The sequence below is a fragment of the Oryza glaberrima genome, chromosome 3 (assembly GCF_000147395.1).
Source record: "Oryza glaberrima chromosome 3, OglaRS2, whole genome shotgun sequence".
In the NCBI taxonomy this organism is placed as follows: Eukaryota; Viridiplantae; Streptophyta; class Magnoliopsida; order Poales; family Poaceae; genus Oryza; species Oryza glaberrima.
Genome location: NC_068328.1, coordinates 1,913,483 through 1,940,982, shown reverse-complemented (window position 1 = coordinate 1,940,982; position 27,500 = coordinate 1,913,483). Strand labels below are relative to the sequence as shown.

Here is a 27,500-nt window from a genome sequence, read left to right as displayed (position 1 = left end):
CCAAAAATCAATAACTCTTAGCTAAAAAATGCAAGAAACTGGTCTTACAAGAAATTAGATATGAGTGAAAAAAAGGTGAGGTATATCCATAAAGGATCTTGTCGATGTTGTGTAGGATGAGGCATAGGCTTGGTTGGCGAGGAGGAGGAAGGGGATGTCAGCCTTGCCGGAAAGGAATTAAAACCTCTTTTTTGCGTTGCTGGTTGGTGAGGAGGAAGAAAGATACACCCCCAACAAGTGCTGTGAAAGAGGACCTTACCCTGGTGAGATGTGTGGCACGCCGAGGAGAGAAAACAAAGGGAGTAGAGGGAAGGGGCGAAGAACCAATGAGCTCCCACATTGCTTCTTTCCCCGCCTCTTTCTTCACGTTACTTTGGGGAAGCTTTAGGGAACGAACAGATCTGGTGGAGAATATCTAAAGAGATAAGGTGCTCGCTCGGCTAATGTGCTAGTGAACGTTCGCTGGATAGACTCACCCTATTAAAACAAGTTATATATATACTTAATTTTTTCTAGGTAATACCAATACACATATTTGATCATTATTTTTTTACATTGCATTAATTTATGAAAAATGTTAGAAATATAACCACATAAAATATTAAGTTTTAAGAATAACAAACCTACTAATATGACTAGGAAATATCAAATACTTATCATATTTTAGTGATTATTTATTTCGAATGCATGCATGAATGCATCCTAAAATGCCATCTATTTGAGAATGAATATATGGAGCAACACGATGGCACACAAAGTACTCTCAAGTCTCAGCCTTCTCTCGTTGTATCCCGACATTCATTTATGGGCTTCAATTTGAGAAGGATTGGAAAGGCCTTAGAAGCTTCTTTCACATCCATAGAGAAACTGGGCTCCTTCCGGCCCAAATAAGTTACTACACGTAGCCCAATCGGCGAGGCCCACTCTGACGAGCCGGTTAAACGCCGGCTAATCCTCTCGTCTTCCGGCACGGCGGGACGAGGACGACGCGATGCCTCCTTCCCTCTCCCTCCACCACCATCTCCTCCTCTTCCCCTTCCCTTCCCATGTCCAAACCCTAAACCCGCTCTCCGCCTCTCCTCGCCTCCACCCACATAGCAAATCCCTCCTCCCCAGGCGCCGCCCGCTCGTTACCTCTCCCACCTCCTTCGCCGTCGCCGCCGTCGATGAATTCGACGAGGATTTCGCCATCGGCGACTGCGTCGTGTTCGAGGACGACGCCTTCGAGGAGCCCGATGTCGACCTCCCCTCTCCGGCGCCATCGACCACCTCGCGCCCCAGGCGGAAGCCGGCCGCGGAGGCCGGCGGCGGAGGGGGGAGTAGCCTGGTGCCGGAGAGGTGGAGGGACGCGGCGGAGGAGATAAACCTGACGAAGAAGGAGAAGCGCCGCATCGCGCACGGCTTGCGCTTCGGGAGCCGCCTCGAGCGGCGGGCGCCCCCCGCCGTGGCCGCGCCCGATGAGTACCGCGCGTACCGCGAGGGGAGGCTGGACGCGGAGCTCGGACGCGTCGCGCGCGACTACGCCGAGCCGATCGAGAGGTCACCCGTACCGGATAGAGTGGAGGCTCCGCCGCCTCCTGAGCCTGGTGCTCGTGTGGCACCTAGGAATCCGAGGTTGGGGCTGGGTGTGAGAAGCCTCGACGACATCACGGAGCTGTTTAACAGTACGGAGTATGTGCCAGGCGAGATGGAGGATGGCAACAATCCGAAAAGTGAGTTCTGGAACTTTTGTTATGCTACATTGAATCATCATTCTGTCTTGGTCATTGAATACATTCGAATTATCATTCAGACTTGGTTATTGAATACTACAATCTATGGTCGTTGATTTGTAGTAGGTGATTACCAAAAAAAAAGATTAATGCAGTAGTTGTACATTACCACAGTATATTTGATGCTCTTTACTCCTCACGTGACAAATATATGTAGTTTTTGCCATTAACATGGTCAACGAAACACAACTTTCTGAGTGATTATACCATTTCTAGTTTAGTTTATCGGATGAAACATTTGTTTGGTATATCCAATTATCCATGACCAAGTAATGGTGCAACTTCACTATGTGACATTTTTCTTTCATTGCTGTTCTCGTGGATTTGAATAATTTGTATTATATTTTAGGCCGACGGAAGCTGTTCACAGATGAGGAGAAGGTTCTTCTGAACAAGAGAGTACCTGATCTTGAAGCTGCTACTTCTGTAAGCACTCTCTGCCCAGAGTGACTTAACTATTATTGTCTGTAATTCGTCACACTAACATTTTTTTTTGTCTCATGGAAGAGTGCATTGTGCACCATATATTTTTTCTGACTTGCATTACTAACATCTTGATATGTCACATCATAAAGCTTGTGTTATCTCCAGGCGTATGCTTGATCATGTTTGTTATTTCCAGTTTATCTATTTTGATTTGTGTAGCTCCAGTTGGGTTTCATCTCTAGGCTATGTAGGTGGTGTTTGCTACTCTCTCTTTTAGTTTGCTGTGCAATATTATCTACTGACTGATGGTTGACATACCTTAATCTATTTGTCTTGTAGAGCAAGTGGCTTCCACTTCACACAATTGCAGCATCAGGAGATTTCTATCTGTTGGACAATCTTCTAAAACATAATATTAATGTGAATGCCCTTGATAAGGTAAGCTCTATTCTGAAAGTTGACTCATCTTAAAAAAGGTTATGGTTAGAAGCTTTACATCTTTGTGATATCATTATAATTTGTCGGGCCTTTTCCGGTGGTATTCTCAGGATGGTTTACCAGCTATTCATAAAGCAATTCTTTCCAAGAAGCATGCCATTATCAACTATCTCCTAAGGAATTCAGCAAATCCATTCATCCACGATAAAGTGAGTATGCTCTATGTTTGGATGGCTTGGGTATCTTTTAGTTATGCTAAGATATTCTACCTCTGGTAGGCATTGTTATGGTGGGTTGCAGACTCGTACTTCTTGATCCCTTTCCTGTTCTATGCAGTATTTTGTATAGTTTTGGTCAATGACAACAGTGCAATTTTGGTGATACAGGATGGTGCAACCCTAATGCATTATGCAGTCCAAACAGCATGCAGTCAGACCATAAAGACTCTCTTGCTGTACAATGTTGACATTAATCGGCCAGATGATGTATGTTCATTTTTGGGAGTGTCTTGCTTTATTTTCAGTTCTGATGGATTAGTTGTCTAACTCATTCATTTTGCAGTATGGATGGACACCTTTGCATCTAGCTGTGCAAACACAGAGAACTGATATCGTTAAGCTACTCTTAATAAAGGGTGCTGATAGAACTTTGAAAACTCAAGTAAGTAAAGCAAATTATGTGCTGGTAGTTCTCAAATGACCCAGGAGGAACTTATTTATGTGAGCTGTTTTCTGTTAATCGCCAATTCTCTTGTGATACTATTATCATATTCTCACATCAGTTTTATCACTGTTTGTGATGCATTTCCAGTGCCGTAATTTCAGATGGTATTTAAGAGACATGCATGAGCACTACTTATTCCTGCATTTCTCTTAAATAAAGGCTTCTGTCAAATGAGAGTATGATTTGGTTTATATGCTTACTTCAGGATGGATTTACCCCTTTGGAGTTATGCCTCCGGTTGGGTCATCATGCAAGGACGTATGAACTTATCAAATTACTCAAGAGCTTTCGTCTACCAAAGCAACATGACCCAGTTCAGCACTTGGATGGTATATGACACTGTCAAATTTAGTAAAGTTTATTGAAAGATACTGAGCTGTTGGGAGGCAACTCTGTTTTCTCCAGTGCATGATCTAATCACTTCTGGTTCAAGGTAGGTACAGTTAGCCGCTATGCTTTTATACATCTCTGCTGGTTTCTTGAACTGAATGGAAGCATTTGGTTTCAGATAGAGGTTGCTCCTTGAAGGGAATCAACAGGTTGTGGTATGCCCATGATAATTGGAAGGCCAAAGTTCCATGATATCAATGCTGTATAATCTTAAGAGGTTAGCCATAAAAAACTCAAGATACCCAAATTATTAATGCCAAATATAAGTTTAGCGTGACCTGCATACTTTTACGTTTCCAGTAGTATTATTTTCTCTTTCTACCCCATTAATATTAGATATTCCTAGCATCTTGGATACAAATATTAATCAAGAATTATTTTGTTTCTCCTTCACGTCCCGATTGTTAGTGTAAATTCTCACTGCATCGGCAGAACAGATATAATTTTTCTCACCACATGTGAAGTGGTAAAAAATGTATGTATCAGTATATTTTGATATAAAATTTGTTGAAAATGCACAGGACGTCACATGCCGATTTGTGTCAAAAGTTCCGGACTCTAACCAATTGAGCATGACCATTGGCACTAGTGTGCTACTGTGTTCCCTTGTACATGCCATGACCCACAAGTTAGCTTAGCAAAGTTAGTTATTTTCTCATCTTAAACCACCTATCCTTGCTAAGAAAGGATGGAATTAAGGGTTTGTACTGTTGCAACTCATTAATTGTCACTTGCCCTCAAATACCTTCAGAAATGAATGCATGATGCAACCCCAGTTTAAAAATCAAAAGTGAGATTTTATGAGCCTGATGCTCTCTAGTCTCTTGTAATCAGAGGTTTCAGATCACACAAGCACAGTTCGTGCTTGTTACTTTTATAGTTTGTGCATGGCTCATTCTTTGATCCCCAGTGGTGCCTATCTCAATCTTTCAAGAGATCCATGTCCAAGATCCTACATCCTTGTTCCCTCCCAATCGCAATTTGCTTCTCCCTGAATGACCTCAAATATATATCAAACATCTCGTGGTACAGAATTAGAGCTAGTCTTTATAGCAGTTTAACAGATCAAAACATGTTACTAGTTTAGTACTACTACCTGCACTGCTTGTGTGGAATCCATGTAGTTAAAACTACTAAATAAATATAGATAATTCATAAATTTAGTTTCAAGGAAGCAATTTGGACTGAACTGCTATTTTCCCATTCCAATTACACGAACTTTTTCAACAAAACCGTATGAATCTATTTAGGCTTGGTTTAGTTCTCAAAATTTTTTTCCCCCAAAAACATCACATCAAATCTTTGGACACATGCATGGAGCATTAAATATAGATAAAAACAAAAACTAATTGCACAGTTTGCATGGATATCGCGAGACGAATCTTTTGAGCCTAATTAGTCCATGATTAGCCATAAGTGCTACAGTAACCCACATGTGCTAATGACGGCTTAATCAGGCTCAAAAGATTCGTCTCACGGTTTCTAGGCGAGTTATGAAATTAGTTTTCTCATTCGTGTCCGAAAACCCCTTCCGACATCCGGTCAAACATCTGATGTGACACCCAAAAATTTTCTTTTCCCCATCTAAACAGGGCCTTAGTACAAGTGTACAATTTAATTGGGGACTTCAATACCCAGGTCTGCCTCAAAATAATGCAGCTTAATGAAGGTATGGCTGCATCCCTAGGTCCCTCAAAGTCTGTATCACTCCAAGGCAGTCGTTAATGCACTTTCTCTGCATATTTTCACATGTGACACAGCCAACGTTTCAATTTTGGATTTAATAAACAATAATATACACAGAAATCAGACATGGTGGTTGCAACATTTTTCTTTGGGATATATATAAATATTTAACAATTGTAGGATCTTAAAACTATCAAGAAACTTCTCTATGCAACAAACACTGTACGATGAGAATCTAATTATGACTAAACAACTCTAGAGTCTGGGCATGCCAGCTTCATCCTTGGGGACGCTGAGGGGGACAGTGCCATGGGAGTATGGAGACCCATGGATTTACTACACTGGTTGAGCTGCAAAACCTGCTCCTATTGATGTCTTGCTGTTGGTTGCCTTATGCTGCTCTGAACGTTACCAGTGGCGATTTGCCGTTTAGAACGAGGCAAAAATATATTGCTGGCTTGCTGAAAACCCATAAGCTACATCAAATTGCTCTTTTTAATCCTATGGGAGGAAGCGGTGTCAAGTACCTTGGGGCCAGCTTGGAGAGGCCATGTGTAGTTGTGTCCATGTTCTATGTCAAGTCAACCAGAGCTCTTCAACGTTGTTAGCAGCATGGACGAACTTGAAGTGATTTCGGCACAAGCGCACAGCCAGAGAGCTAGCCTCGCAGTTAAGGGGGTGTTTAGATTCAAAGGTGTAAAGTTTTGGCGTATCACATAAGGTATTATATAGGGTGTCGTATGAGGTGTTCGGGCACTAATAAAAAAACTAATTATAGAATCCGTCAGTAAACCGCGAGATGAATTTATTAAGCCTAATTAATCTTCTATTAGCAAATGTTTACTGTAGCACAACATTGTCAAGTCATGGAGCAATTTGGCTTAAAAGATTTGTCTCGCAAATTAGTCACAATCTGTGCAATTAGTCATTTTTTAGCCTATATTTAATACTTTATGCATGTGTTTAAACGTTCGATGTGACATGGTGAAAATTTTTGGGTGGGATGTAAACAGGGCCTAAATCAGTTCCATGAAAGGTAACCAGACTGGAAAAGCAACTGGCAGCAGAGCTCTTGGATCTACACCTGGCCTTGTTACGAGCACAGCAATTTTAACTTGGGCTGTGTTTAGATCCAAAGTTTGGATCCAAACTTCAGTACTTTTCCATCACATCAACCTGTCATACACACACAACTTTTCAGTCACATCATCTCTAATTTCAACCAAAATCTAAACTTTAGATCCAACTAAACACAGCCTTGTTCAAGCACGATCTGAACGGTTTGGCTTCCCGTGATCCAAACAGTTTGAATAGCTGTGAACTGTAGAAGAACACAATAGGCAAGCGATGGTGATGCTATCACAGTGGTGGTGCCGAGATGACAGTTAGCAAGGAGTGGTGATGCTGCGATGCTAGGCAACATGGGTATAGGGCTGGGCGGGGGTTGGAGTGAATGAGGGAATCTTTGTCTGACGATATAGAGGCCAGGCTAGGTCAGGTCCGGTCCGGGCACCATGCATCTGATCTATCTATGCTATGCGTGTAAATGCCCTGACCCTGACCAAAGTAACCATGCCCCATATTCTCTACCTGTTGTCTCTTTTGATGCTTTCCCTGCCATCTCATTTACGCTCATATCATTACTTCCATAGTTACTCCTTGGCAAGTCCCAACTACCCATGGGAACCTCATCCCTTTGATTTGATGTATGGTGCTCCTGACTACTGTGCTGGAGTACCAGCTACAGTAATTGCAATTCCTCCTTTACTACTCTGACGTTATCATATTCCAACCCAAGTTCCAATTCCTGGTATCATTCACAATGTCAAAATGTCCTGCTAACTATCCTTCAGAAAACCATTCTGTTACCCGAAGTTGTTAGTGCACTCCAGTCCTAATGTGCAATACGTTATGATGTAAGGCCTTCTTTGGAACAATTGTAGAGAAGTTTTGTAGAATTTGAATCATATATATGGTAATTTCTTTCCTATTTGGTTCTTTGGAACAAAATGTTAAAGCTTTTAGAATCCTACCTAATTTCTTTGGAATATTCATGGACTATTCGTTTATGAGTGTCATTCGGTACATTCATATGAATGTAGGTATAAAAAAATCAATGAAAAATTTTCTTTCCTACAAGTTGTAAAGAGAAAACATAGGAAAAATTTCATCACTCAAACCTCTTGAAAATTCCTATGGATTGAAGTGTGCATTCATTCCTATTCTTTTGCTTTTCCTATTTCTATATGTTAAAATTCTTCCATATTCATTCCTATTCTTTCGCTTTTCCTATTTCTATATGTTAAAATTCCTCCAAAACGAATAGGACCAAATGATGTAATTTCGAAGGAAATTTAAAATGATGTCCAACCTCATGGGAATGTTTCTTGGAGTCTGTCTCTCCCTAAATCCATGTGGTCTAACCAAACATCCATTCTTTCATATATTTTTTTTATATGTTCTGCAACCCTCTCTTTTGTGTTTTTATCATTCTTGCATTCTGAAAAGGGGCCAAGACATAAAGTTGGCTACAAGTTGGTTGAAAACTAAGTATATAGTTATGGTTTCCATTAGAACCACATGCCTGATCTCTACTCCTAGCACTTTGTTGTTGTAATCTTCATATTAATCCATTCTGATATTCGAAGTACATAAACCTAAAGTGGCGCCATAAGGTCCACTGTTGCTCTCAGTAGCAAGTGTGGCAAAATGGCAAATGGTGCCATCATTATTGATTTCATTATATCTGTTACAATTGCTCTGTCGCAACACCACGGGGGTGATAGCACAAAATTTTCTGGGTAGCCATCATTGCTGATTTCATTCATCTCTGTTACAATTGCTCTGAATTTTGGATCTTTATTAGTGACGGGTAAATGCCGTCTCTGTCGTCAACTGCATCTTGATATTTTTCATATGCAAGCAATTTGGCAACCAATACAAGCTGGCATCATGGTGATCCGCTGTATTACTCTGCCCCCTTCCCCCCTTCAATTTAATTGATTTCGAATTGAATGAAATACAATTATTCAAGAATACAGCACACAGACACATCATTGAGTAAGAGGCAGAGCGAGAGGAGCTGGAGCATTTACATTTTGTAGAAGTTGGAAGCTGCAACACAGTGTTGCAGCAATTAATAAACAGAGAGATTACCCGACCATCTGCATTTACATTTGTGTAAGCACAAGTCGGGGTGTTGGCCTGGATACCCCGCATTCTTCTTTTTGTAATGACAGCGCTCGTTCTGATATTTTCGAAATATTTAAATGTAGACAAAAGTTGAATTAGAACTATTTTTGGGTACATAAGATAATTTAATTTTGTAAACAACTGGAGAAGCAGGAGGACAGGAGGCAGGATGGGAGGTCCTTTGAAGAGTAGAATTGCATGAGAGAATAAATATAAAAAGAGATTTCAGTAAAAAAAACTAGTAAATACTATTGGCAGCTTAGTTGTACTATATTCAGACTTCAGGACGTGCTGACGGCACGCAGTAAGTACAGTTTGTATCATTTCAGTGGACACGGCAGAATTAGAAGTTCGAACTTTTCTTCTGAAGAGGTCATATATTCCAGGATTTTCTTCTGACAGAAACTCGCGTGAGTAAGCTTTTCTTCTGATGAGATCATATAATCCCGGATTGGCGAGTTAAAAATAATCAAACTGCAGGTAAACAACTAAGCATAGCATTCGAGTGCACAAAAACATTAGCAGATACTTTCAGTCAATACAGTGTAGTAAGCTGCTACTGCTAGTATCTAGGATCTACCTGTCATAAACCATTCCTCCATAATTAACAGATTGGTGGATACACATTCCTACGTGCATTATCCAACCTTTAATTTCCATCGAAGTTATTTATTACACGATTTTATTGGGCTTCATCATCAGCTTGTACATTATAATTATGCAGGTAATTTCGTACTTTCTGCACGACGTGTTACAAACATGTATGAATGGTGATGTCCGATTACTGGAGCAGCAATGGCACTGCCCTAAAAAAGGATTGCTGGAACAGCAATTAGCAGGCATGAGAATGCTGAATGCTGCACCCCGTCCATGCAATCCTGTAAGTTTCTGCATGCATATAATTGATATATACTGTGCACTCCGTGGGCATTGGTGCTTGAAAATCAAAGTCGAGACCTAACATATGGACCATTAATTGGACCCACGCTAGAAATACTACGTATACAAGTTATACAACTATATATAACGGGGTCTAAATAACAAGAACATCATTAGTTCGTGCGATATTACTGAAAACTCGGAAACTACAAAACTAGGCGATAATGGTTAATCAGCTAAGCAGCTCATTGTAATGCAAGGGAACTCCATAGCCCATATATACCTGCAAGAAGAATTGATGCAGGTGAAGACACGCATACCGGCGGCCATGGCAGTGGTCGTCGTCGATGCATGGTGCAACTGTGCGTGCGCGTACGTACACATGAAAGAGCACTAAGATATTGGCACGGCTCAATCAGAAACACAAGTGAGCTAGCAAGCACGCATGCATGCTTTGCATCACGCCAATGCCGTCTGAGTGAGCCGAGCCAACATCATAGCTACCATTTCATTCCCTTCTTCTCCGTCACATGTAGAAGCAGGAAGTAGACGAGAAGAACAACACCATGCATATGCAGATGCATGGACGATGGACATGCAATGGTTCTCTCTCCCTTGTCTCCAATGGAAGGCATGCAGCTTAGAGAGAGATGGAGAAGGAGGCGAGCAGAGGTGTGGTGAAAGAATGGGCTTAGGGATGGAGAGGGGTAGCAAGCAGAGGCCTCCAACTTATGGACCTCATTGTGTGGGTGAGCATTCAAGTCCCCCGGCTACCAAATGAGTAAGACAGGCTGCAGCATTAATGGAAACCCGGCCCTCTCTCTACCTCAAAAAAATGATGCATATGTAGGTGCAATGGCATAAATGTGTAGAGATTCCTTCCAACCCATCTCTCCTTGAGCTAGCGATCGATCGTTGCATGCTTTTTTGTGTGCAAAGGGGGCCAGCAACATGCATGAATTATGTCTCTCTCTCGCCCATGGTCTCATCCCTCCCTAGAGGCATTGAACAAGCAGCGGCCAACTAGGAGGATAGCGTCATGGTGGAACACTGATAAATGAAAGTTTCGTAGTTATCGTCGTCCATTTATTGTCTCACGAGCCACAACTAAAATTAAATTTCAAAACTTAATTTTAAAGTTGATTTAGGTTTTTTATTGTAGGATATTTTTCTTCCTTAGCTTTTAGACTGATAACAACACATATTTTTCTGTTTGCTTCGTTCATATTCTTCACCGTAGCCTAATCGATCAAAAGCGCAATGCAAGTAGCCACATGACTGCAGCGTGTGTGGGCGAGGAGGAGAATAGGAAGGTGTAGTGAACTTTCTTGTAGTGGAACATAGGCCGAGTTTAGTTCCACATTTTTTCTTTAAACTTTCAATTTTTCTATCACATCAAAACTGGTAGGAAGTGATAGGCAAACAAACAATAAAGAACAATAGATCAATCACAGAAGATACGGGATTTAACGTGGAAAACCCTCCCAAAACAGGAGAGAAAAAACCACAGGCGTCAGCCAACAAAATATCTTCACTATATCTGAGGTGAGGTTACAACACTGCACGACGGCTTACATGAGGTATATATATAGTGGAACCCTAATAGGGATGACGATCCGCTACGTCCGGCCTAAGCCTACCGGCGACGGGCCTCCGCTCCACTACGGAAGAAGCTGGCCTTTATTAAGTGTAAATGAATTTGGATCATAACTCAACCAAAACTTTCCTACATACACAAACTTTTAACTTTTCCATCACATCGTTTCAATTTCAACCAAACTTCCAATTTTAGCGTGAAACACACCCTATAAATGTAGGAGCGTCCTAGACGTGCTGGTGTGAGGATTCCTCGCGTTTAATTCCGTGGGTTTTTGAGCTGGAAGACCGGCCGGAGAGGGACGGGTGAGGACGATTTCGGGCCTTGATTGATCTGCTTGGCGAGATCCGGACGATTACAGCTAGCTATAGCTTACAGCATTCATTCACGGAGACACAAGCTTACATGTGCCATCAGCTAGCCGCCCCATGCTGCATCACACAGGTCAGGATAAACAGGCTCGGTTTCAGAAACATCTTGGCAATATTGCGATTACGATTGACTATTGAGACGAGCAGCGATTGAGATGCAGTCAGGCTGAGCATGCCCTGCCCCTGCCCAGGGAGATGATCGATCAAAACTGTCATGCACAGCCACACCTCTACATGAGCACTCGATAAGGTGGCCAACCTGGGACAGGTACTGGAACGGGGTTAACCTCCGGGACCATGGCAATTTGAATGTACTACTACTGTACTCCATGACGCTAGCTGCAGATCTGGCTGATCGGGACTCAGGAGACGATGAAGAATCACGCATGCATGCCTAACTCCTTGACGATCACTACTACGACTACTACTCCCTTGTTTGTAGTTGTACTTGTACCATGCCAAGTTTTACTGGTCGTAGTAGTACTGTCGTTGCAGTAGGTACGTATACTGAGAGAGAGGTTGCATGGCAGAAATGAGCACCGCAAAAATAAATACTGACAGCACATGTTCCTGCAGCAAATAATACTGACAGAATATGTGCTGCATGCGCGTGTATCACCAGGCCATTAAACTCACCGGTCTATTTTGATTCTTCTACCATAATTTCTACAGAGATCTCTGGGATATCGATTTACTGCATTGCATGTGGAGAGACTGCAGGTGCTTGTATACGGCATGACTGTAGTGTAGTACTAGCACGTATATGAATGAGGAGTACATACAGGACGAGAGGAGAGGGCGAGTCCGAGTTGCATTGAATGGGCGAGAGGAGATGTTGTGTGTTGGTGGCGTGGTGTTGGCGTTGAATGAGGCCCAAACGGCGAGACAAAAGAGACAAGGCGGGGGTGTTGGTTGGGGCAGGCCCAGGCCAGGACTGGAATATGGTTCGTGCATGCCATGCCCGTGCATTGATGAGAGATGCCCGTGCGGTTGCGGTTGAAGGCAGGGGAGGTAAATGCGAGCGAGACGCCGGGGAATCTCGCCCTGCCACCGCCTCCATCGGGGCATCGGGCCCGTGCACGTAAATGCCTCGTCGCCGGACAGGTGGGCCGGCGCAGGCAGCTGGTTGCCCCGCTTTGCTCTTTCCTTCTTTTGCCATCTGGGATGCGATTTTTTTTCATTTTTATTTTTTAGTATTTACAAAAATATTATACCATCCAAAATATTTAAAAAATGGCCCCTGCTGCCCAAGTAGAGGGCGGCAAGGTGTGCACATCCAAAATATTTAAAAAATGGCCCCTATCTTAGCTGTTCGCAAGAACTCATCCGCAACTCCGTGCGCGCACAGCGCATCCAAGGTGGCCTCCTTGCTGGTCTCATCCACTGTGTTGTTACATGTGAATTCGGGTGAGCACGAAGATGATTGAGATATGAGTATTATGCAACCCTCCTGCCACCGAGGTAGTCCAAGAGGGATTGCATAATTCTGCAAGAATTGGAGACACAGAGATAGGGGTAGGACTCTTCTCATTCATTCATTTACTTGCCTAATTCTGCAACGTCACTACCACCGCCGTCGACCCCCTCGTCCTCGCGCCCGTTGTCGCCGACCTCCTCCCCACCCATCGGCTAGCTTGCCTGAGAGGAGAGAAGGGATAGGAGGGGATGACATGACATCCTAACATGTGGGGCCCACGCTGATTCAGCCGTCATGTGGGACAAAATCGGGGTCAAAACCATCGAGGGACCTAAAGTGAACGGTTTTGTAAGTCAAGGGATGTTATATATCTGGTTTTGTGGTTGGGGGCCGATTTTGTAACTTGATGACAAGTTGAGGGACCTTCGGTGTACCTTTTCCAGCTTGCGAGTGGTAATGAAGTGGAAAAAGTACATCGAAGGTCCTTCAACTTGTCATCGAGTTACAAAATCATCCCCCAACCACAAAACTAGATATCGGTCGTCTCTTAACTAATCAAAACCGGTCACAATAGGTTCTTCGGTGGTTTTGACCCCACTTTTGTCCTACGTGGCGGCTGAGTCAACATGGGACCCACGTGGCCCCCACATGTTAGGATGCCATGTCATCACCTTCTCTCTTTCCCTCCTCTCTCTTTCTCTCTCTCTATTCTCTAGGAGGCCGGCCGGCGAGCGGGGTCGTGGGAGGAGACGGCGGCCGGCGACGCGGTGGCGACGGTGGCCGGCGACGCGGCGGCGGTGACGCGGGAGAAGGGGAAACTGCGGTAGCAAAGGCCACAGCCACCGTCGAGTGAGGAGGTGGGGCCAGCGAGGGGGCGGGGAGACCGGCGACGAGCGACAGAGAGGGAGGAGGCAGGTCTTGCGAGGGGGTCAGGGAGGCCAGTGAGCTCGCCCTCACCCATCCTCCAACACTGCGACGCCCGCCTCCGTGCCAACCACCACGGAGCACTGTGCCGGCGTGCCCATCGTCTGCGTCGGTACCGCGGGGACAGAGCGAAGAGGACGGGGGGAGCACGGTGGCGCCAGCGTTCGAGGGCGTCGCGGCACTGGTCCTCAATAGCTGGGGGAGGAGCTAGGCGCGGGCGGCAGTCGCCGAGGGCGTCGCGGCACCGGTCCTCAAGCGCCCTCATGGCGTCACCATTGTCGCCGCGTTCCTCCCGCCTCGCCGCCGCCGCCGATGCTGTCGCCACTGCCAAGCCGACGCCGACGCTCTCTTCTTCTCATGATGCCGCCACCACCGCCAAGCCGACACCGACATTAGTGGCAACCGTGGGAAGGCGCTGGCAGAGCTGGAGGAGGACGAGATGGCGCTCCCAGTGACTGCGCCGCCCACCCCAGCAGCATCCTCTCCCCCTCTCGCCGGATTGGATCAAATCACTGGCGCGGATCGAATCACCGGATTGGATCGAATCACCGACGCCGATGCTCTCTTCCTCTTGCGATGCTGCCGCCACCGGCTAGCCGACACCGACGCCATCGGCGACTGCGGGGACGGGGAAGGACGGCCGTCGTCCCGCGCTGTCCGCATCATCTACATCAGCTCATAGGAGCTCGCCTCTTCGCGCGCCGTCGTCTCCTGCCCCACCGGCTTCACTCGATACAGAGAAGAGAGGGGATGAGAGAGGAGAAGAGAGAGGAAGCAAGTTGGAGAGGAGGGAAGAAGAGGCTGACATGGGGGCCCACGTGGGTCCCACGTTGACTCAGCCGTCACGTAGGACAAAACCGGGGTCAAAACCACCGAAGGACCTATTGTGGCTGGTTTTGATTAGTTAAGGGACGGCCGATATCTGGTTTTGCGATTGGGGGACAATTTTGTAACTCGATAAAAAGTTGAGGGACCTTCGGTGTACTTTTTCCTAATGAAGCTTACACTGGCTCTGCTAATCGTCGCGCGGCCCAACAGCCCGTGAGGGATAACGTGCGCCAACGATCTTGCTGGTTGGAGCATGAGGCCCAGGCCCAGCTGCTAGTGATCGGGAGTAGCAGTAGGAATGTACTAGGATAAAGGCATTGGCTGCTCGTTGAAAGGTTTACGCAGCAATGGTCATATAGTTCTATGTAGTTCTATAAAACAACTATAGCGAACAGAGCGTACACGATACAGCATGAGAATGTATTATTTATTATTGTGTTTCTACCTTCTACCAATACTGCCTTGACTCTTCATCTGACCTATAGTGTAGGCCGTGTCCTGTCCTCTACGACATCATCTTTATTTCCGTAGAAGCTGTCGCCGAGCTTTTACACACAAAAATGTCCGAGAAGTGACGAGTCCATTTCAAAACTAAACAAAATCAATCCGAATTTAAAACAAACAAACTCCTGCAAGCCGGGAGAAAACTTTTCGTGCGCGAGTCAAAGCCCAACGTGCGGCCCGGCCCGCAAAACAAACCACCCGCCGTGGCACTGGCAAGGAAGAAAGAGAGAGAGAGAGAGAGAGAGAGAGAGAGAGAGAGGGGGGGGGGGGGGGGGGGGATCCCCGCGCCGCAACCAAGTGGGGCCCGTGATCCGAAACGAAGCTTCCGCGAAGCAGCAACGGTTATGCGTGTCCTCCTCAAAAACCGCTATCTCTCTCATCCTTCCACCACTCCCACCACCACCACCACCGAACTCGATCCGCCATGTGCCCGCCTCCTCCAGATCCGATCTCGTCGCCGCCGCCGCCGGCGATGGACTCCGCGCTGCCGTCCGCCGTCCTCGCCACCATCCTCTCCCGCCTCGACGTCCGCTCCCTCGTCGCCGCCTCCGCCGCCTGCCGCTGCCTCCGCTCCTGCGCCTCCCACGCCCTCTCCTTCCTCCCCTCCTTCCACCTCTCCGTCAGTAACCACCCACCCCCCCTGCCTCTGCTCTCTCGCATCGCTATCGCCATCGCCACTGGCTACGGATTTGACGGGGTTTCGTTTCCTCTTGTGTCTTTGTCTGTGATTGAAGGAGGTGGCGCTGACGCACGAGCTGCTCCGCCCGCTGATGCCGCCGAACCCGAGCCTGCGGAGCATCCGCCTCGACTGCGCTAGGCTCGAGGACGCCGCCATCGACTGCCTTGCCCGCCCCGACCTCCATGAGCTGATGCTCCTCAACTGCGATAACATTAGCGGCCGCCTGCTCTGCGAGCTTGGAGCCACCTGCCAAGAACTCAGGTACTCTTCTACTGCTCTGTTAACTCTGCAGGGTGACATCGCTAACAGAAAATACTGCAGTTTATGATCCCAATAAAACAAAATGCAGTGAACCAGCGTTACTGTTTGCTTAGAGTCGCTTCTGTTCTGAACTAAAGTTTGATTCAGTTGTCAAATATGGTATTGAGAAGTACATTTCTTTCCCGCTTGGATGTAGAGTGCTTTCCCTGAATGCCCTTGCTGAGCGTAGGGGACTACCGATAAGCTTCTCTGATCTGCAGCAATTGCTTAATGGCTGTTCTCAATTGGAGGTATTGTTTCGCTCTCAATTACTATTGCAACAACTAATTTGTGCAATCATGTTTTCCATTAGTTGAAAACACCGTAGATATATATAATTCTAGTTTTTATTACCGAATCAGTTATGTGAAACCAAAGGTGTTTATATTGTGATTGTTTAGTTTTCTATTACTCTTCCCTATTGGATCATAAGTCACTATGAACATAAATCTTTGTGAAATTTCTACTACTTTGAAGTATGATTATCTTTTGCTTTGAAATCCAATTACCTTTTACTGTTCTGGACTGGCAACTTATGTCCCTCTTATTTTCAGTCTCTCAGGTTGGCCCTTGATTTCTCAATGTTCGATGACCCCAATTTTAGCCATGTGTGGGCATCTGCTTCAGAAGCCCTGACCTCCCTAGAAATCGGATATATTCCAATGACAATGTTGCTTGAACTTCTTACTGTGGCTATGGAATCGCAACGATGCATGCATCATGTAAAGGAACCTGTTTTCTTTCCTAGCCTCCAAAAGTTATGCCTCACCGTGGACTTCATCACTGACCATTTGATTGGTTCACTATCAACTGCGCTTCCATCATTGACACATCTGGACCTGCAGGATGCACCTATAATAGAACCTACAACATCATCAGATCTCACCAATGCTGGTCTTCAGCAGATTAATCCAAATGGTAAGTTGAAGCATATTTCTCTCATGAGAAGTCAGGAGTTCTTATTCACCTCTTTCCGCCGAGTAAATGATCTTGGAATCCTGCTAATGGCTGAAAAGTGCTCAAGTCTTGAGAGTGTCTGTCTTGGTGGTTTCTCCCGCGTGACAGACACAGGTTTTAGGGCTATCATCCACTCTTGTTCTGGCCTTCATAAGCTTAGGGTGTCCCATGGAAGCCAGTTCACAGATCTTGTTTTCCATGACATAATTGCCACTTCCCTTTGCCTGACACATGTGAGCCTGAGGTGGTGTAATCTCCTTACTGACGTTGGAATTGAGAGGTTGTCATTCAACAAGGATCTCAACGTATTGGATCTCAGGGACTGCAGGAGTCTGGGTGATGAAGCTGTTAGATCTCTAAGCTGCCTTCCCAAATTGCAGATATTATTCTTGGATGGAAGTGATATCAGTGATCAGGCATTGAAGTATCTGGGCCTTGGAACATGTCCACTAGCTTCCTTATCTCTGAGGGGTTGCCGAAAGTTAACAAATGATTGCATACCACTCTTGTTTGCTGGTTCTGTTAAACAGAGCTTACAGGTGTTGGATCTCTCTAGAATACCAGGTATTACTGATGATGGTATCATGTTATTAGCAAGGAGTCGAACTCCTATTATTGAACTCCGAATGAGAGAGAACCCGAAAATAGGAGATGCTGCTGTGATGGCTCTTGCGTCTATGCTAGTTGATGGTGGAACCCATGGCAGTAGCTTGCAGCTGCTGGATCTTTATGATTGTGGTGCGATTACACCACTTGCAATCCGGTGGTTCAAGAAACCATATTTCCCAAGATTGCGATGGCTAGGAGTAATGGGCAGCTTGAACAGGGTTATGGTGGATGCCCTTGTTCGAAGCCGTCCATTCTTACATATGGCTTGCCGTGGTGAAGAATTGGGGACTTTCAATTGGGATAGATCGTCCGATTGGTATCGACATGATGATGATGATCTTGATGAGCTTGAACAGTGGATTTTGAATGGTGAACCTGTATCTGACACTGAAACCATCACTGAAGAATAAGGCATCACTCTTTAAGGTTTCTTGACCCACAATAATCTCCCTGTTCTAGCCTGCTAGTGTTGATCTCCTGTTGTACCTCCACCATTTCATTTTTCTTTCTTATAAAGCTATTGTGTGATTGTCTCTACCAGTTGAGGTATTTTCTTGCGGTGTATGCATATGCAAACCTATCCGTTGCTGTATACTTGTATCACGCAACACGCATACACGATATGCATGTTGCATTCAGATTCCCTGGGCTTATGTATGTACATTGTTTGCTTTCCTGACCTGATGTTGTACTGGTATCTTTTTCCAGGTTTCAGCTTTTCTCATAGTTAAGTTATTTATCGACCTTATGCCATATAAGATGTTTCCGATTGCTGGCTCTTATACGATATCTTAAGTGGGCACCTTTATTGTGGATACGCTCTAATTGTTTGTTATGCGACATGTGCTTCATCATATGTTAGTATCAAAAGATCACTTTGGTAAAGCGCCAGGTCCACTACCTCTAGTTAGTTTCAGTTTCCTTGCCGTAGTTAGCATAAACAAGCTTGTAAGCTATACATCCGCTTGTTTGTTTCTCACTATCCTCGTTTGTGGCTGTAGAGCCACCGAAACCAGGTTGAGCCGCACCACTCTCCGGAGCAAAACCAAAAAAAAAAAAAAAGTGCGTAGTATGTTTTGATCCAGTATTGAAAGACGAACATACAATAGAATTTTTTTTTCAGTTAATGGTGTCTCTATACAGTTTGGTTTGTAGTAAAAATGTACTACTACTGAGCAGGAATTTTTTTACCGGTGTTAGGCCCTGTCATCCGAAATTTGGATATAAATTAGAAGTATTAAATGTAGACTAATGATAAAACTAATTCCATAACTTTGGACTAATTCCATAACTTTGGACTAATTCGCGAGACGAATCTATTGAGCCTAATTAATTTATGATTAGCATATGTGATGCTAAAGTAAACATGTGCTAATTATGGGTTAATTAGACTTAAAAAATTTGTCTAGTTTTATTAGTAGTAGTCTATAGAGTATTTAATACTTATATTTAGTGTCCAAACATCCAATATCCAACGTGACAAGAAAACTTTAGTCACTGGATCCAAACGCTTAGCACAACTTGATATCCTAGGTAGAATGTCTAATTAAAAGCTTTTCTGTGAGTTTTTACCGTGGAGAAGGCCACTCGAGCCCATCTGTCAGTGTGTCAGACTGTCAGTGTGCCGCTCACTCGCGTCCCTCCGTCTCCGGCCAGCTAGTGGAGTAGAGTACAGTCACTAGTGGTTTGCTTCCAGTTCCTATCCAATCTCTGGTCTTCCGGCAGGTCCCCGAAGAAGGAGCGGCGGCGATGGCGGCGCCTGTGACGGTGTACGGTCCGATGATCTCGCCGGCGGTGGCGCGCGTGGCGGCCTGCCTCCTGGAGAAGGACGTGCCGTTCCAGGTCGAGCCGGTCGACATGTCCAAGGGCGAGCACAAGTCCCCTTCCTTCCTCAAGCTCCAGCCCTTCGGCCAGGTCCCCGCATTCAAAGACAGCCTCACCACCGTCTTCGGTAAAACCCTAACCCCCCCCGTTTCCTCCGCTAATTTCGTTGCTCCTCCAGTTTCCTTTTATTCTCCCTTTCTCTTTTGTTCGAAATACGTACTGATTCATCACATCAATATATTGGAAAAAGGAGATGCAAATAACATGTAGCCGCGTCTAATTAGTAATTACCTAGAAATTTCCCCAATCACTAGTGCCCTTTGTGAAAAAAATGATATAGTTTCCATGTTCTAAAATGGTCCTTGAATGCAAAAGATGAGGAGATCTACATATGGTTTAACTGATTGTATCATATCATGTTTGGCAGAGTCGAGGGCTATTTGCCGTTACATCTGTGACCAGTACGCCGACAGCGGTAACAAGACCCTCATGGGCAGGAAAGAAGATGGGGCGGTTGGCCGCGCTGCCATTGAGAAATGGATAGAAGCTGAAGGCCAGAGCTTCAACCCACCGAGCTTGGCAATGGCATTCCAGCTCGCATTTGCGCCGTTCATGGGTAGGGCCACTGACATGGCCGTGGTTGAACAAAATGAAGCGAAACTTGTGAAGGTGCTCGATGTTTACGAGCAGTGGCTGGGGGAGAACCAGTATTTTGCAGGTGATGAGTTCTCGCTGGCGGACCTGGTGCACATGCCCAACACAGATCTTCTTGTGTGCAAGACCAACAAGGCAGGGTTGTTCACGGAGAGAAAGAATCTGGCGAGGTGGTGGGATGAGGTATCAGCTCGTTCTTCATGGAAGAAGGTTGTTGAGTTGCAGAATGTACCACGGCCCTCATGAGGCTTCTTGTTTTTTCCCCTCTGAGCGTCTTGTGTTAGTTGCGTTAAAGATTCGGTCTTGTTCAGTTGTTTGTATCATTTGACAAAATGTGCAAGCTCTTCCTATGGGTCCCTAATATTGTGCTACCATCTGTACCTTTTAGTTTGGATGAGTTTGAATCTATTTTCAGGTTCTCAAGTTTACTTACCTAACAGTTCCCTTAACAAGGTAACAATGGTATAGACAAATAGTTGCAAATGCCATACTGTCGGCACTGAATTCTTGACAGACATGGTATCCTACCACACATTCATAATATGCAACTATTAGATTTACATATTCTTGATATGTCTGCTAGCAAAAAGAACTGCATTGTCCTGTTCCTTTTAGTAGATTGTTCTAGTTCACTATTGAAATTTAAGTTGCATATAGCTTCTTTTTTTAACGAACTCATATAACTTTCAGGCTACAGCTGATCTTGGAGTTGGTTTTTTGGTATGAGATTGGAAAACTGGAAATGTTTTGGCTCCTTTGTTTATCCATACGTTCTCTAATTACTAGTGTTGAGATTGAGGGTAAATGCTTTAGAGATTTCAACGTTAGTAGGCTGTCAGCAAAACAGCACTGCTGAGATACAACCATTGAGAACTATTCTGAGTTTATTGTGATTATTGGGCATTGCCTCAGGAATTGTACAGTGAAAAGGCCCTAAGCATTCCCCGATATTTTGTGCTGCTAGCAATCCAAGATGAGGTGGAAAACGAATTGTCATGAATCATGATTCCCTTGCTCAGAATGTCAATAATATTGTAGATTTCCAATTCATTTTTTTTTGCTACATCATGGTGCAATTATTACAAGTAATATGCAGAGTCATTTTAAGTTCATCTTGTAGTATTGCAGGCGTAACTCCTGACAGCCCGCTAATGTTATTCTAAGTTAACAACTAGTAGTCCTTGTTTAAAGTTGAAGAACATACAGGTATGTCTTTTGCTCAACATTAAAGACTAAGCACATGCAGATGTATCGTTGGTTAATCTTCTATAGGTTAAACAGCTGGATTATATCCAACTCTGTACTAGGGACGTTGCTTTTGTTGAAAAGCTTATTCTTATACCCTGGCGGAAGTCACAACATCTTCTTTGTATGTCTAGTACTTGATTCCAATCTTCTTCTTACTGTCCTATATAAATTCTCATAAACAATATAAAAGAATCTTGTAGTACTGTGTAGCAAGCTCCTTCTATGCTATATTTTTCACTCTAGTGCTGAAGGACTTCATAGATACTAATAAAGAAGGCTGTTTTGTAGGATTTGTTTTTGTTCTAGACAATATGATTGTTGCAAGCAAGAATCCAGATCTTCCTCTTTTTCTTTACACTTTTCCTTTTCCATTTTTGTGGTGCCTGGTAGCAAGGCAAGCATAGAACTTCTCCTTTTGTTTCTATAAATACCTGATTAAGAATCCTGCTGTCATCATCCCTCGTTGTCGTTTTAAACAACTTGATCAGGTGATCAATCAAATCAATAGAAACGATGGCTGCAGGCTTGCAAGTGTTTGGCCAGCCAGCATCTACTGATGTTGCCAGGGTCCTGACATGCCTCTTTGAGAAGGATCTGGAATTTGAACTTGTCCGCATTGATACATTCAAGAGAGAGCACAAGCTTCCTGAGTTCATTAAGCTGCGGGTACGATACTATTTATTTATTTTTATTTAGATTCATTCTCTCGAATACTAAGTTAAGCTGTGCTCTGTTTGACCTTTTCAGGATCCTAATGGGCAAGTGACATTTAAACATGGTGACAAAATCATCGTCGGTAAGGCCACCATGGATCCACATTACAATGGCTACTTTACATTATTAGTTTTACTTTCTTTTTTTGAGGATTTGAGGACAACGTGAACCCTATGTGCAGATTCAAGGGCTATATGCCGGTACATTTGTACTCAGTTTCCAGAGGGAAATAAGACCCTTTATGGAACGGGATCTCTAGAACGGGCATCAATAGAACAGTGGCTTCAAGCAGAAGCTCAAAATTTCAGCCCTCCCAGCTCGGCCCTCGTCTTCCATCTCGCATTTGCTCCCCATCTGAACATTCCCCAGGACCATGCTGTTATTGCAGAAAATGAGAAGAAACTTCAGCAAGTCCTCAATGTTTATGATGAGATACTCTCAAAGAATGAGTACCTGGCTGGTGATGAGTTCACCCTGGCTGACCTTTCTCACCTTCCAAACTCACATTACATTGTGAGTTCTGAGAGAGGAAGGAAGCTCTTCACTGGCAGGAGGAATGTGGCAAGGTGGTACCACGATATCTCAAGTCGCGAGACATGGAAGCAGGTGGTCAAGTGCATTCGAGTAATGGCCTGATATATTGCCCAAGTTCATCGTGTCCGTTGTCGATCGATCTGGCTTCTGCTGTCCTGTGTTGTCATCGTCGCTAGTTTGCCTGCTATCTACATCCCCTGCTTATATTGTCGTGTGACCAAATAATATGAAGCCTCTTCTTGTTGTGACGTAGTTTCATACCATGTACCTCGTTGCTTTACAGGTCATTTGTTTTCTCCCTTGTTTAGTGATTAAATAAAATTGTTAATCGACCTGGCAGTTCTAAATCTGTTGTTTTCTTCGCTGAATAATAGTGTTCTTTTGTGCTTGGATTGAGCTTTTGAGTGGCACATAAAACGAGAAGAGTCATTAGACTAATTGAATACTATTATAAACTAAAATAATGTATTTTTTAAAAAGAAACTTATGCGTAGACAGATTTTTAAAACACACATCGTTTAGCAGTGAAGCGTGTTCACTAAAAATAGGAAGCGTGTTCACTGAATATGGGAAAGCAGTTAAACCCTTAAGCGGAACTGAAAACAACCTTAATGAAATGGAATGCTGAATAGGTGAATGATTGATGATAATTATTTGAGGCTACAAACAAACGATGAAATGAATTACCATTATAGATAAATAGATTTACACACACACACACACAAATCACATCGTTTAGGAGCTCTAGAAGCGAGCCATCATTCCATGCCTAAGGATCCTAAGGATCTTGGATGTAAGAATGCCACAACACAAATTTGTAAGGAATTCATTGGTGAACGAGTAGATTTGAATTTAGATAGTGAAGTACTGCTATGAGTTGAGTTGTGAGCATATGACTCTATATCTATTAGAATTAAATTGTTCATAAATATTACACAGATGCATGTTTTTATAGGAATCTAGTAAAGTTAGAGATTTGTGTTGGTCGTCCGTTTTTTAGTGTGTTAAGATACCACTTGCGGATGTGTGTATAGTATTAGTATGGTCTTGTATATCCTGCAACGGAAAAAAAAATTAAATGGTATGCACAATTAAGGGGAGAAAGGCAGACAGAGTAGAATCGTTTAAAGTCTTGAAACCGCTGGCAACTAGACAGGGTCTTGCTGCCGATTTGCCGACCATTCGCCACCAGATCAACCGATCATCTATAGGGCTTGATGTGTTGGGCCGAACGGTCAGGCTCAGGTTATCCCGAAAATGCTCTGGGTCGTGCGACCGGCGCGGGGGAGCCAGATCGGGCGCTCCCCCCGCGCGCCCCTCCTCCCACGTGGATCCACCCATTTCTCTCTCTCTTTTTTAAAAAAATGTTTCACCTAATTTATCTACAATGTTTTACTATTTATAGATCTAATGTTGCAGTGAATTAAAATACTCATTTGCAATAAAAATCCCATATATGGAAACTCTCTATTAAGGGAATTTGGTTTATTTTTTTGTTCCATAAAAAATATTTCACATAGTATACTCACAATGTTTTACTATGTATAGATCTAATGTTGCAGTAAACGAAATATTCCAGTGCAAAAAAAAAAAACCCACATATTTTGGAAACCTCCTATTAAGGGAATTCGTTTTATTTTTTGTTCCACCGAAAAATATTTCACCTAGTGTATTTATAATGTTTCACTATATATGGATTAAATGTTACAATGAACTGAAACAATTTTTTGCTATTTACTTAAACATTATTTTTATATAAGGTAAAACGGCACCAGATTTAAACAAGTGAAACATTTTCGATCAACTTAGTGAAACAATTCCAATATACCTGGTGGAACATCGTACAACATTTAAAAATAATTCAATAATAAGCTAATTTTTTTTCGTCGGAATATATCCATGTGTGGTCTTGTCTTGAAGATTTAATTATAACGAATTTAATGGTGCAATCGGATCATGATTTGGATAAGTAATTTAAGAGAAAAATCAGTTTAAAATAGTTTTGCACGTAAATCGGGCGCTGACGTCATGCCGATGTCAGCGCCCGATTTTTTCCCACCCACGATCGGGCGCCCGATTTGTAGGGGGTCCAGGTTATCCAGGCCAACCCGTTTTAGGACCGGCCTCATCTTCATTTATGCTTATACTTGTTAGTCAAAATTTGAATTTTTAACCTTAAATTTAGTATTGATTTTAAAAGTTTTTTCATCATAGTTTATTTTTCAGTTTTTGCTTTTAGATCGCTGAGAACACGTATATAAAAATTTTATTCACAAATTATTTTTTGTTTGTAAATATACCGTTTGTCTTTTTTCTGTGAATAAGCCAAACAATGACCCTGATTTCGTGTCGTGGTTTTATATCTGACAAATTTTGATGAGAAATTTGATCAAAAAATGCATAGCAAAATCGCTCATATGATCTGATGTATGTGAGCCACAACTTTGCAAGTGGTGGACGAGCCGATTGAAGTCATTGAACTCGTTCCCTCTTCTACGGTTCTACCCCAACACTGTCCTTGCAACTTTATCGGTTAGAATGCTAGCTAAATCTGTGATTGCCGTTGCATCTAGCCACGTCGTCATACACGGGTAGCAGTAGCACCAAAAGGCACTCTCGTACTTCAAGATATACTTGTTTTCTCGGACGGATCAAATTCCATTGTTCTAGAATGTCCTGTTTAACATCACACTCGATTGGACATTACCTTTTTTCTCTCTCAAAAACAATCGGAATGAAACAGCTCTAAAGAACGTGCTAAGTGTACCTACTGAATCCAACCTTAAATCCGTAGCGTACGTAACCCCTGCTCCGTTCATCATCCCCTGCCAGTATGCCTTGTGTACCTTGTTCGTTTCTTTGCAATATTCATTCCGACAAATGCACGCAGCCTCTTTTGTATCGGTTACCCTATTGATAAAAGATCACGCCGAGACACATGGGGGATCGTCTCTTTTCCTTGCCGGAGATGATAGTTGCTCCAAGCAAGAATCAGGGGCTAGCTCTTCTTTATCTTTGAGCTTTCTCTTTTCCTCGCCGTCCTGTAATCCTCTGCAGCAAGGCAAGCACCTAATCCATCCCTATAAATACCCATCGGCGTCTCTGCCTCCTCACAGCGAGCCACACAGGTTAACTCACTTTCACCTGCAAATCCACAAGCACATTGCTCGATCACCGAGGAAGAAAACTAGCTAGCTTAATCACCGGGAAGAGTTGAGCAATGGCGGCAGGATTGCAGGTGTTCGGCCAGCCGGCGTCCACCGACGTCGCGAGGGTCCTGACCTGTCTCTTCGAGAAGAACCTCGAGTTCGAGCTCATCCGCATCGACACCTTCAAGAAGCAGCACAAGCTCCCCGAGTTCATCAAGCTACGGGTATAAATAAAATCATCATGCCATTTCAATCCATTCGGTTAATTTTAGGCTCTTGGAAATGAAACAATCACGCACGTACATTGGCTTCATTCTGTCCCCTCCCATGTTCTTTTGCAGGATCCGACCGGGCAGGTGACTTTCAAGCATGGCGACAAGACTCTTGTTGGTAATTACTGCTTTCTAAATTTTCTTAATCACCTGAATTATTAACAAATGGATTCTTGTTTCTTAATCTTCTTGTTGTTTTGTGGCATAGATTCAAGAGCGATATGCCGATACCTGAGCACTCAGTTCCCAGACGACGGGAACAGGACGATCTACGGGACGGGGTCGCTGGAGCGGGCGTCGATCGAGCAGTGGCTGCAGGCGGAGGCGCAGAGCTTCGACGCGCCGAGCTCGGAGCTGGTGTTCCACCTGGCGTTCGCGCCGCAGCTCAACATACCGGCCGACGAGGCCCGCATCGCGGAGAACGAGCGGAAGCTGCAGCAGATGCTGAACGTGTACGACGAGATCCTGGCGAAGAACAAGTACCTCGCCGGCGACGAGTTCACCCTGGCCGACCTGTCCCACCTCCCGAACTCCCACTACATCGTCAACGCGCGGTCGCCGAGGGGCAAGAAGCTCTTCACCTCCAAGAAGCACGTCGCGAGGTGGTACGAGGAGATCTCCAACCGCGCCTCCTGGAAGCAGGTGGTCAAGATGCAGAGCGAGCACCCTGGCGCGTTCGAGTGATATGCGCACGCGCAGCTCAAAAACTCTCTTGCATTCTGCGGCGAGCTCTGCTTTGTCTCGTCCACGGCTTTAATTCGTCGGGCTTCATGCAGTGATGTGGTTGTCGTCTACGTTAATTGTCGTTTCGGCTAAGAATAATATGAAGCCTTCTTGAGGTCTCCTCTCAGTGTATTCCTTTTGCAACGCCATGTCTTTCGATTCAATAAATATAAATGTGTCCCAGCCTTTTTTGCTCATGTGCAGGCAGTATATGTAGCCCTCCGAAAAAACTAATTTTACTGCAAGTCTAGCTAGCATGGGCCAACAATTGAGTACGTAGTTTGACCTAGCTAACGCCTAGGTCAATACACAATAATATGGCATATCCCTCTATCCCATAAAAATAAACATAGTACATGATATGACATATGCAGTAATACGAATCTGGACAATAGAGATTAATAGTACTAAATATGTCATATTTCATATTAGTTTTTGTTTTATATCGGACGAAAGAAGTATGCAATAAGAACCACGCGCATGTGGATAGTCTTGCACAGAAATGATAGCATCAAAATCCAACCCATCATACTACATTGAGTTTATTTTTGTCATCATGTTCTTAAAAAAAACTTTTTTTTCCTAAAGAGTAAAATGCATGAAGGGTTATTTAACTTGTTTAGATGTATCATATATATATCACTTTACTTTCAAAATACACATTGAGTCACTAATATTAGTTAAGTGAGT

The 27,500-nt window shown here is 44.0% G+C and overlaps 5 protein-coding genes across 8 annotated transcripts; all 5 read left to right on the top strand.

Annotated features, from left to right (window-relative positions):
- Positions 1-706: 706 nt before the first annotated feature.
- LOC127767341 (ankyrin repeat domain-containing protein, chloroplastic) lies at positions 707-9,576 on the top strand. 4 transcript variants are annotated; one of them, XM_052292640.1, is made up of 10 exons: positions 707-1,712; positions 2,122-2,198; positions 2,538-2,636; positions 2,747-2,845; positions 3,023-3,121; positions 3,198-3,296; positions 3,565-3,792; positions 3,868-3,966; positions 5,342-5,418; positions 9,352-9,576. In XM_052292640.1, exons 1-7 carry the CDS (start codon positions 992-994, stop codon positions 3,694-3,696), a joined length of 1,326 nt encoding a protein of 441 aa, XP_052148600.1. In that variant the 5' UTR covers positions 707-991; the 3' UTR covers positions 3,697-3,792; positions 3,868-3,966; positions 5,342-5,418; positions 9,352-9,576. The 4 variants fall into 4 exon arrangements, with proteins under 4 accessions (XP_052148600.1, XP_052148599.1, XP_052148602.1 ...); XM_052292639.1 differs by lacking the exon at positions 5,342-5,418; XM_052292642.1 differs by lacking the exons at positions 5,342-5,418; positions 9,352-9,576 and adding an exon at positions 6,449-8,034.
- Positions 9,577-15,429: 5,853 nt separating this feature from the next.
- Positions 15,430-18,376, top strand: LOC127767028 (F-box/LRR-repeat protein 10). Its single transcript, XM_052292229.1, has 4 exons — positions 15,430-15,766; positions 15,882-16,087; positions 16,284-16,377; positions 16,681-18,376. Exons 1-4 carry the CDS (start codon positions 15,572-15,574, stop codon positions 18,100-18,102), a joined length of 1,917 nt encoding a protein of 638 aa, XP_052148189.1. The 5' UTR covers positions 15,430-15,571; the 3' UTR covers positions 18,103-18,376.
- Positions 18,377-19,311: 935 nt separating this feature from the next.
- On the top strand, positions 19,312-20,602 carry LOC127767029 (glutathione S-transferase F11-like). Its single transcript, XM_052292230.1, has 2 exons — positions 19,312-19,643; positions 19,944-20,602. Exons 1-2 carry the CDS (start codon positions 19,442-19,444, stop codon positions 20,414-20,416), a joined length of 675 nt encoding a protein of 224 aa, XP_052148190.1. The 5' UTR covers positions 19,312-19,441; the 3' UTR covers positions 20,417-20,602.
- Positions 20,603-21,865: 1,263 nt separating this feature from the next.
- On the top strand, positions 21,866-23,053 carry LOC127767030 (glutathione S-transferase F10-like). The gene is made up of 3 exons (XM_052292231.1): positions 21,866-22,084; positions 22,166-22,214; positions 22,314-23,053. Exons 1-3 carry the CDS (start codon positions 21,932-21,934, stop codon positions 22,766-22,768), a joined length of 657 nt encoding a protein of 218 aa, XP_052148191.1. The 5' UTR covers positions 21,866-21,931; the 3' UTR covers positions 22,769-23,053.
- Positions 23,054-25,784: 2,731 nt separating this feature from the next.
- Positions 25,785-27,007, top strand: LOC127767592 (glutathione S-transferase F11-like). Its single transcript, XM_052292972.1, has 3 exons — positions 25,785-26,039; positions 26,157-26,205; positions 26,296-27,007. The coding sequence occupies exons 1-3, from the start codon at positions 25,887-25,889 to the stop codon at positions 26,769-26,771; spliced, it is 678 nt and encodes a 225-aa protein (XP_052148932.1). The 5' UTR covers positions 25,785-25,886; the 3' UTR covers positions 26,772-27,007.
- The last annotated feature ends 493 nt before the right edge of the window (positions 27,008-27,500 follow it).

Coding starts and splice junctions, on each gene's coding strand:
- LOC127767592 (XM_052292972.1), top strand. CDS start 25,887: ATGGCGGCAGGATTGCAGGTGTTCGGCCAGCCGGCGTCCACCGACGTC. Junction 26,040..26,156: donor CCGAGTTCATCAAGCTACGG/GTATAAATAAAA, acceptor GTTCTTTTGCAG/GATCCGACCGGGCAGGTGAC. Junction 26,206..26,295: donor TGGCGACAAGACTCTTGTTG/GTAATTACTGCT, acceptor TTTGTGGCATAG/ATTCAAGAGCGATATGCCGA.
- LOC127767028 (XM_052292229.1), top strand. CDS start 15,572: ATGTGCCCGCCTCCTCCAGATCCGATCTCGTCGCCGCCGCCGCCGGCG. Junction 15,767..15,881: donor TCCCCTCCTTCCACCTCTCC/GTCAGTAACCAC, acceptor CTGTGATTGAAG/GAGGTGGCGCTGACGCACGA. Junction 16,088..16,283: donor GCCACCTGCCAAGAACTCAG/GTACTCTTCTAC, acceptor GCTTGGATGTAG/AGTGCTTTCCCTGAATGCCC.
- LOC127767341 (XM_052292639.1), top strand. CDS start 992: ATGCCTCCTTCCCTCTCCCTCCACCACCATCTCCTCCTCTTCCCCTTC. Junction 2,199..2,537: donor ATCTTGAAGCTGCTACTTCT/GTAAGCACTCTC, acceptor TTTGTCTTGTAG/AGCAAGTGGCTTCCACTTCA. Junction 3,122..3,197: donor ACATTAATCGGCCAGATGAT/GTATGTTCATTT, acceptor TTCATTTTGCAG/TATGGATGGACACCTTTGCA.
- LOC127767030 (XM_052292231.1), top strand. CDS start 21,932: ATGGCTGCAGGCTTGCAAGTGTTTGGCCAGCCAGCATCTACTGATGTT. Junction 22,085..22,165: donor CTGAGTTCATTAAGCTGCGG/GTACGATACTAT, acceptor TGACCTTTTCAG/GATCCTAATGGGCAAGTGAC. Junction 22,215..22,313: donor TGGTGACAAAATCATCGTCG/GTAAGGCCACCA, acceptor CCCTATGTGCAG/ATTCAAGGGCTATATGCCGG.
- LOC127767029 (XM_052292230.1), top strand. CDS start 19,442: ATGGCGGCGCCTGTGACGGTGTACGGTCCGATGATCTCGCCGGCGGTG. Junction 19,644..19,943: donor CAGCCTCACCACCGTCTTCG/GTAAAACCCTAA, acceptor CATGTTTGGCAG/AGTCGAGGGCTATTTGCCGT.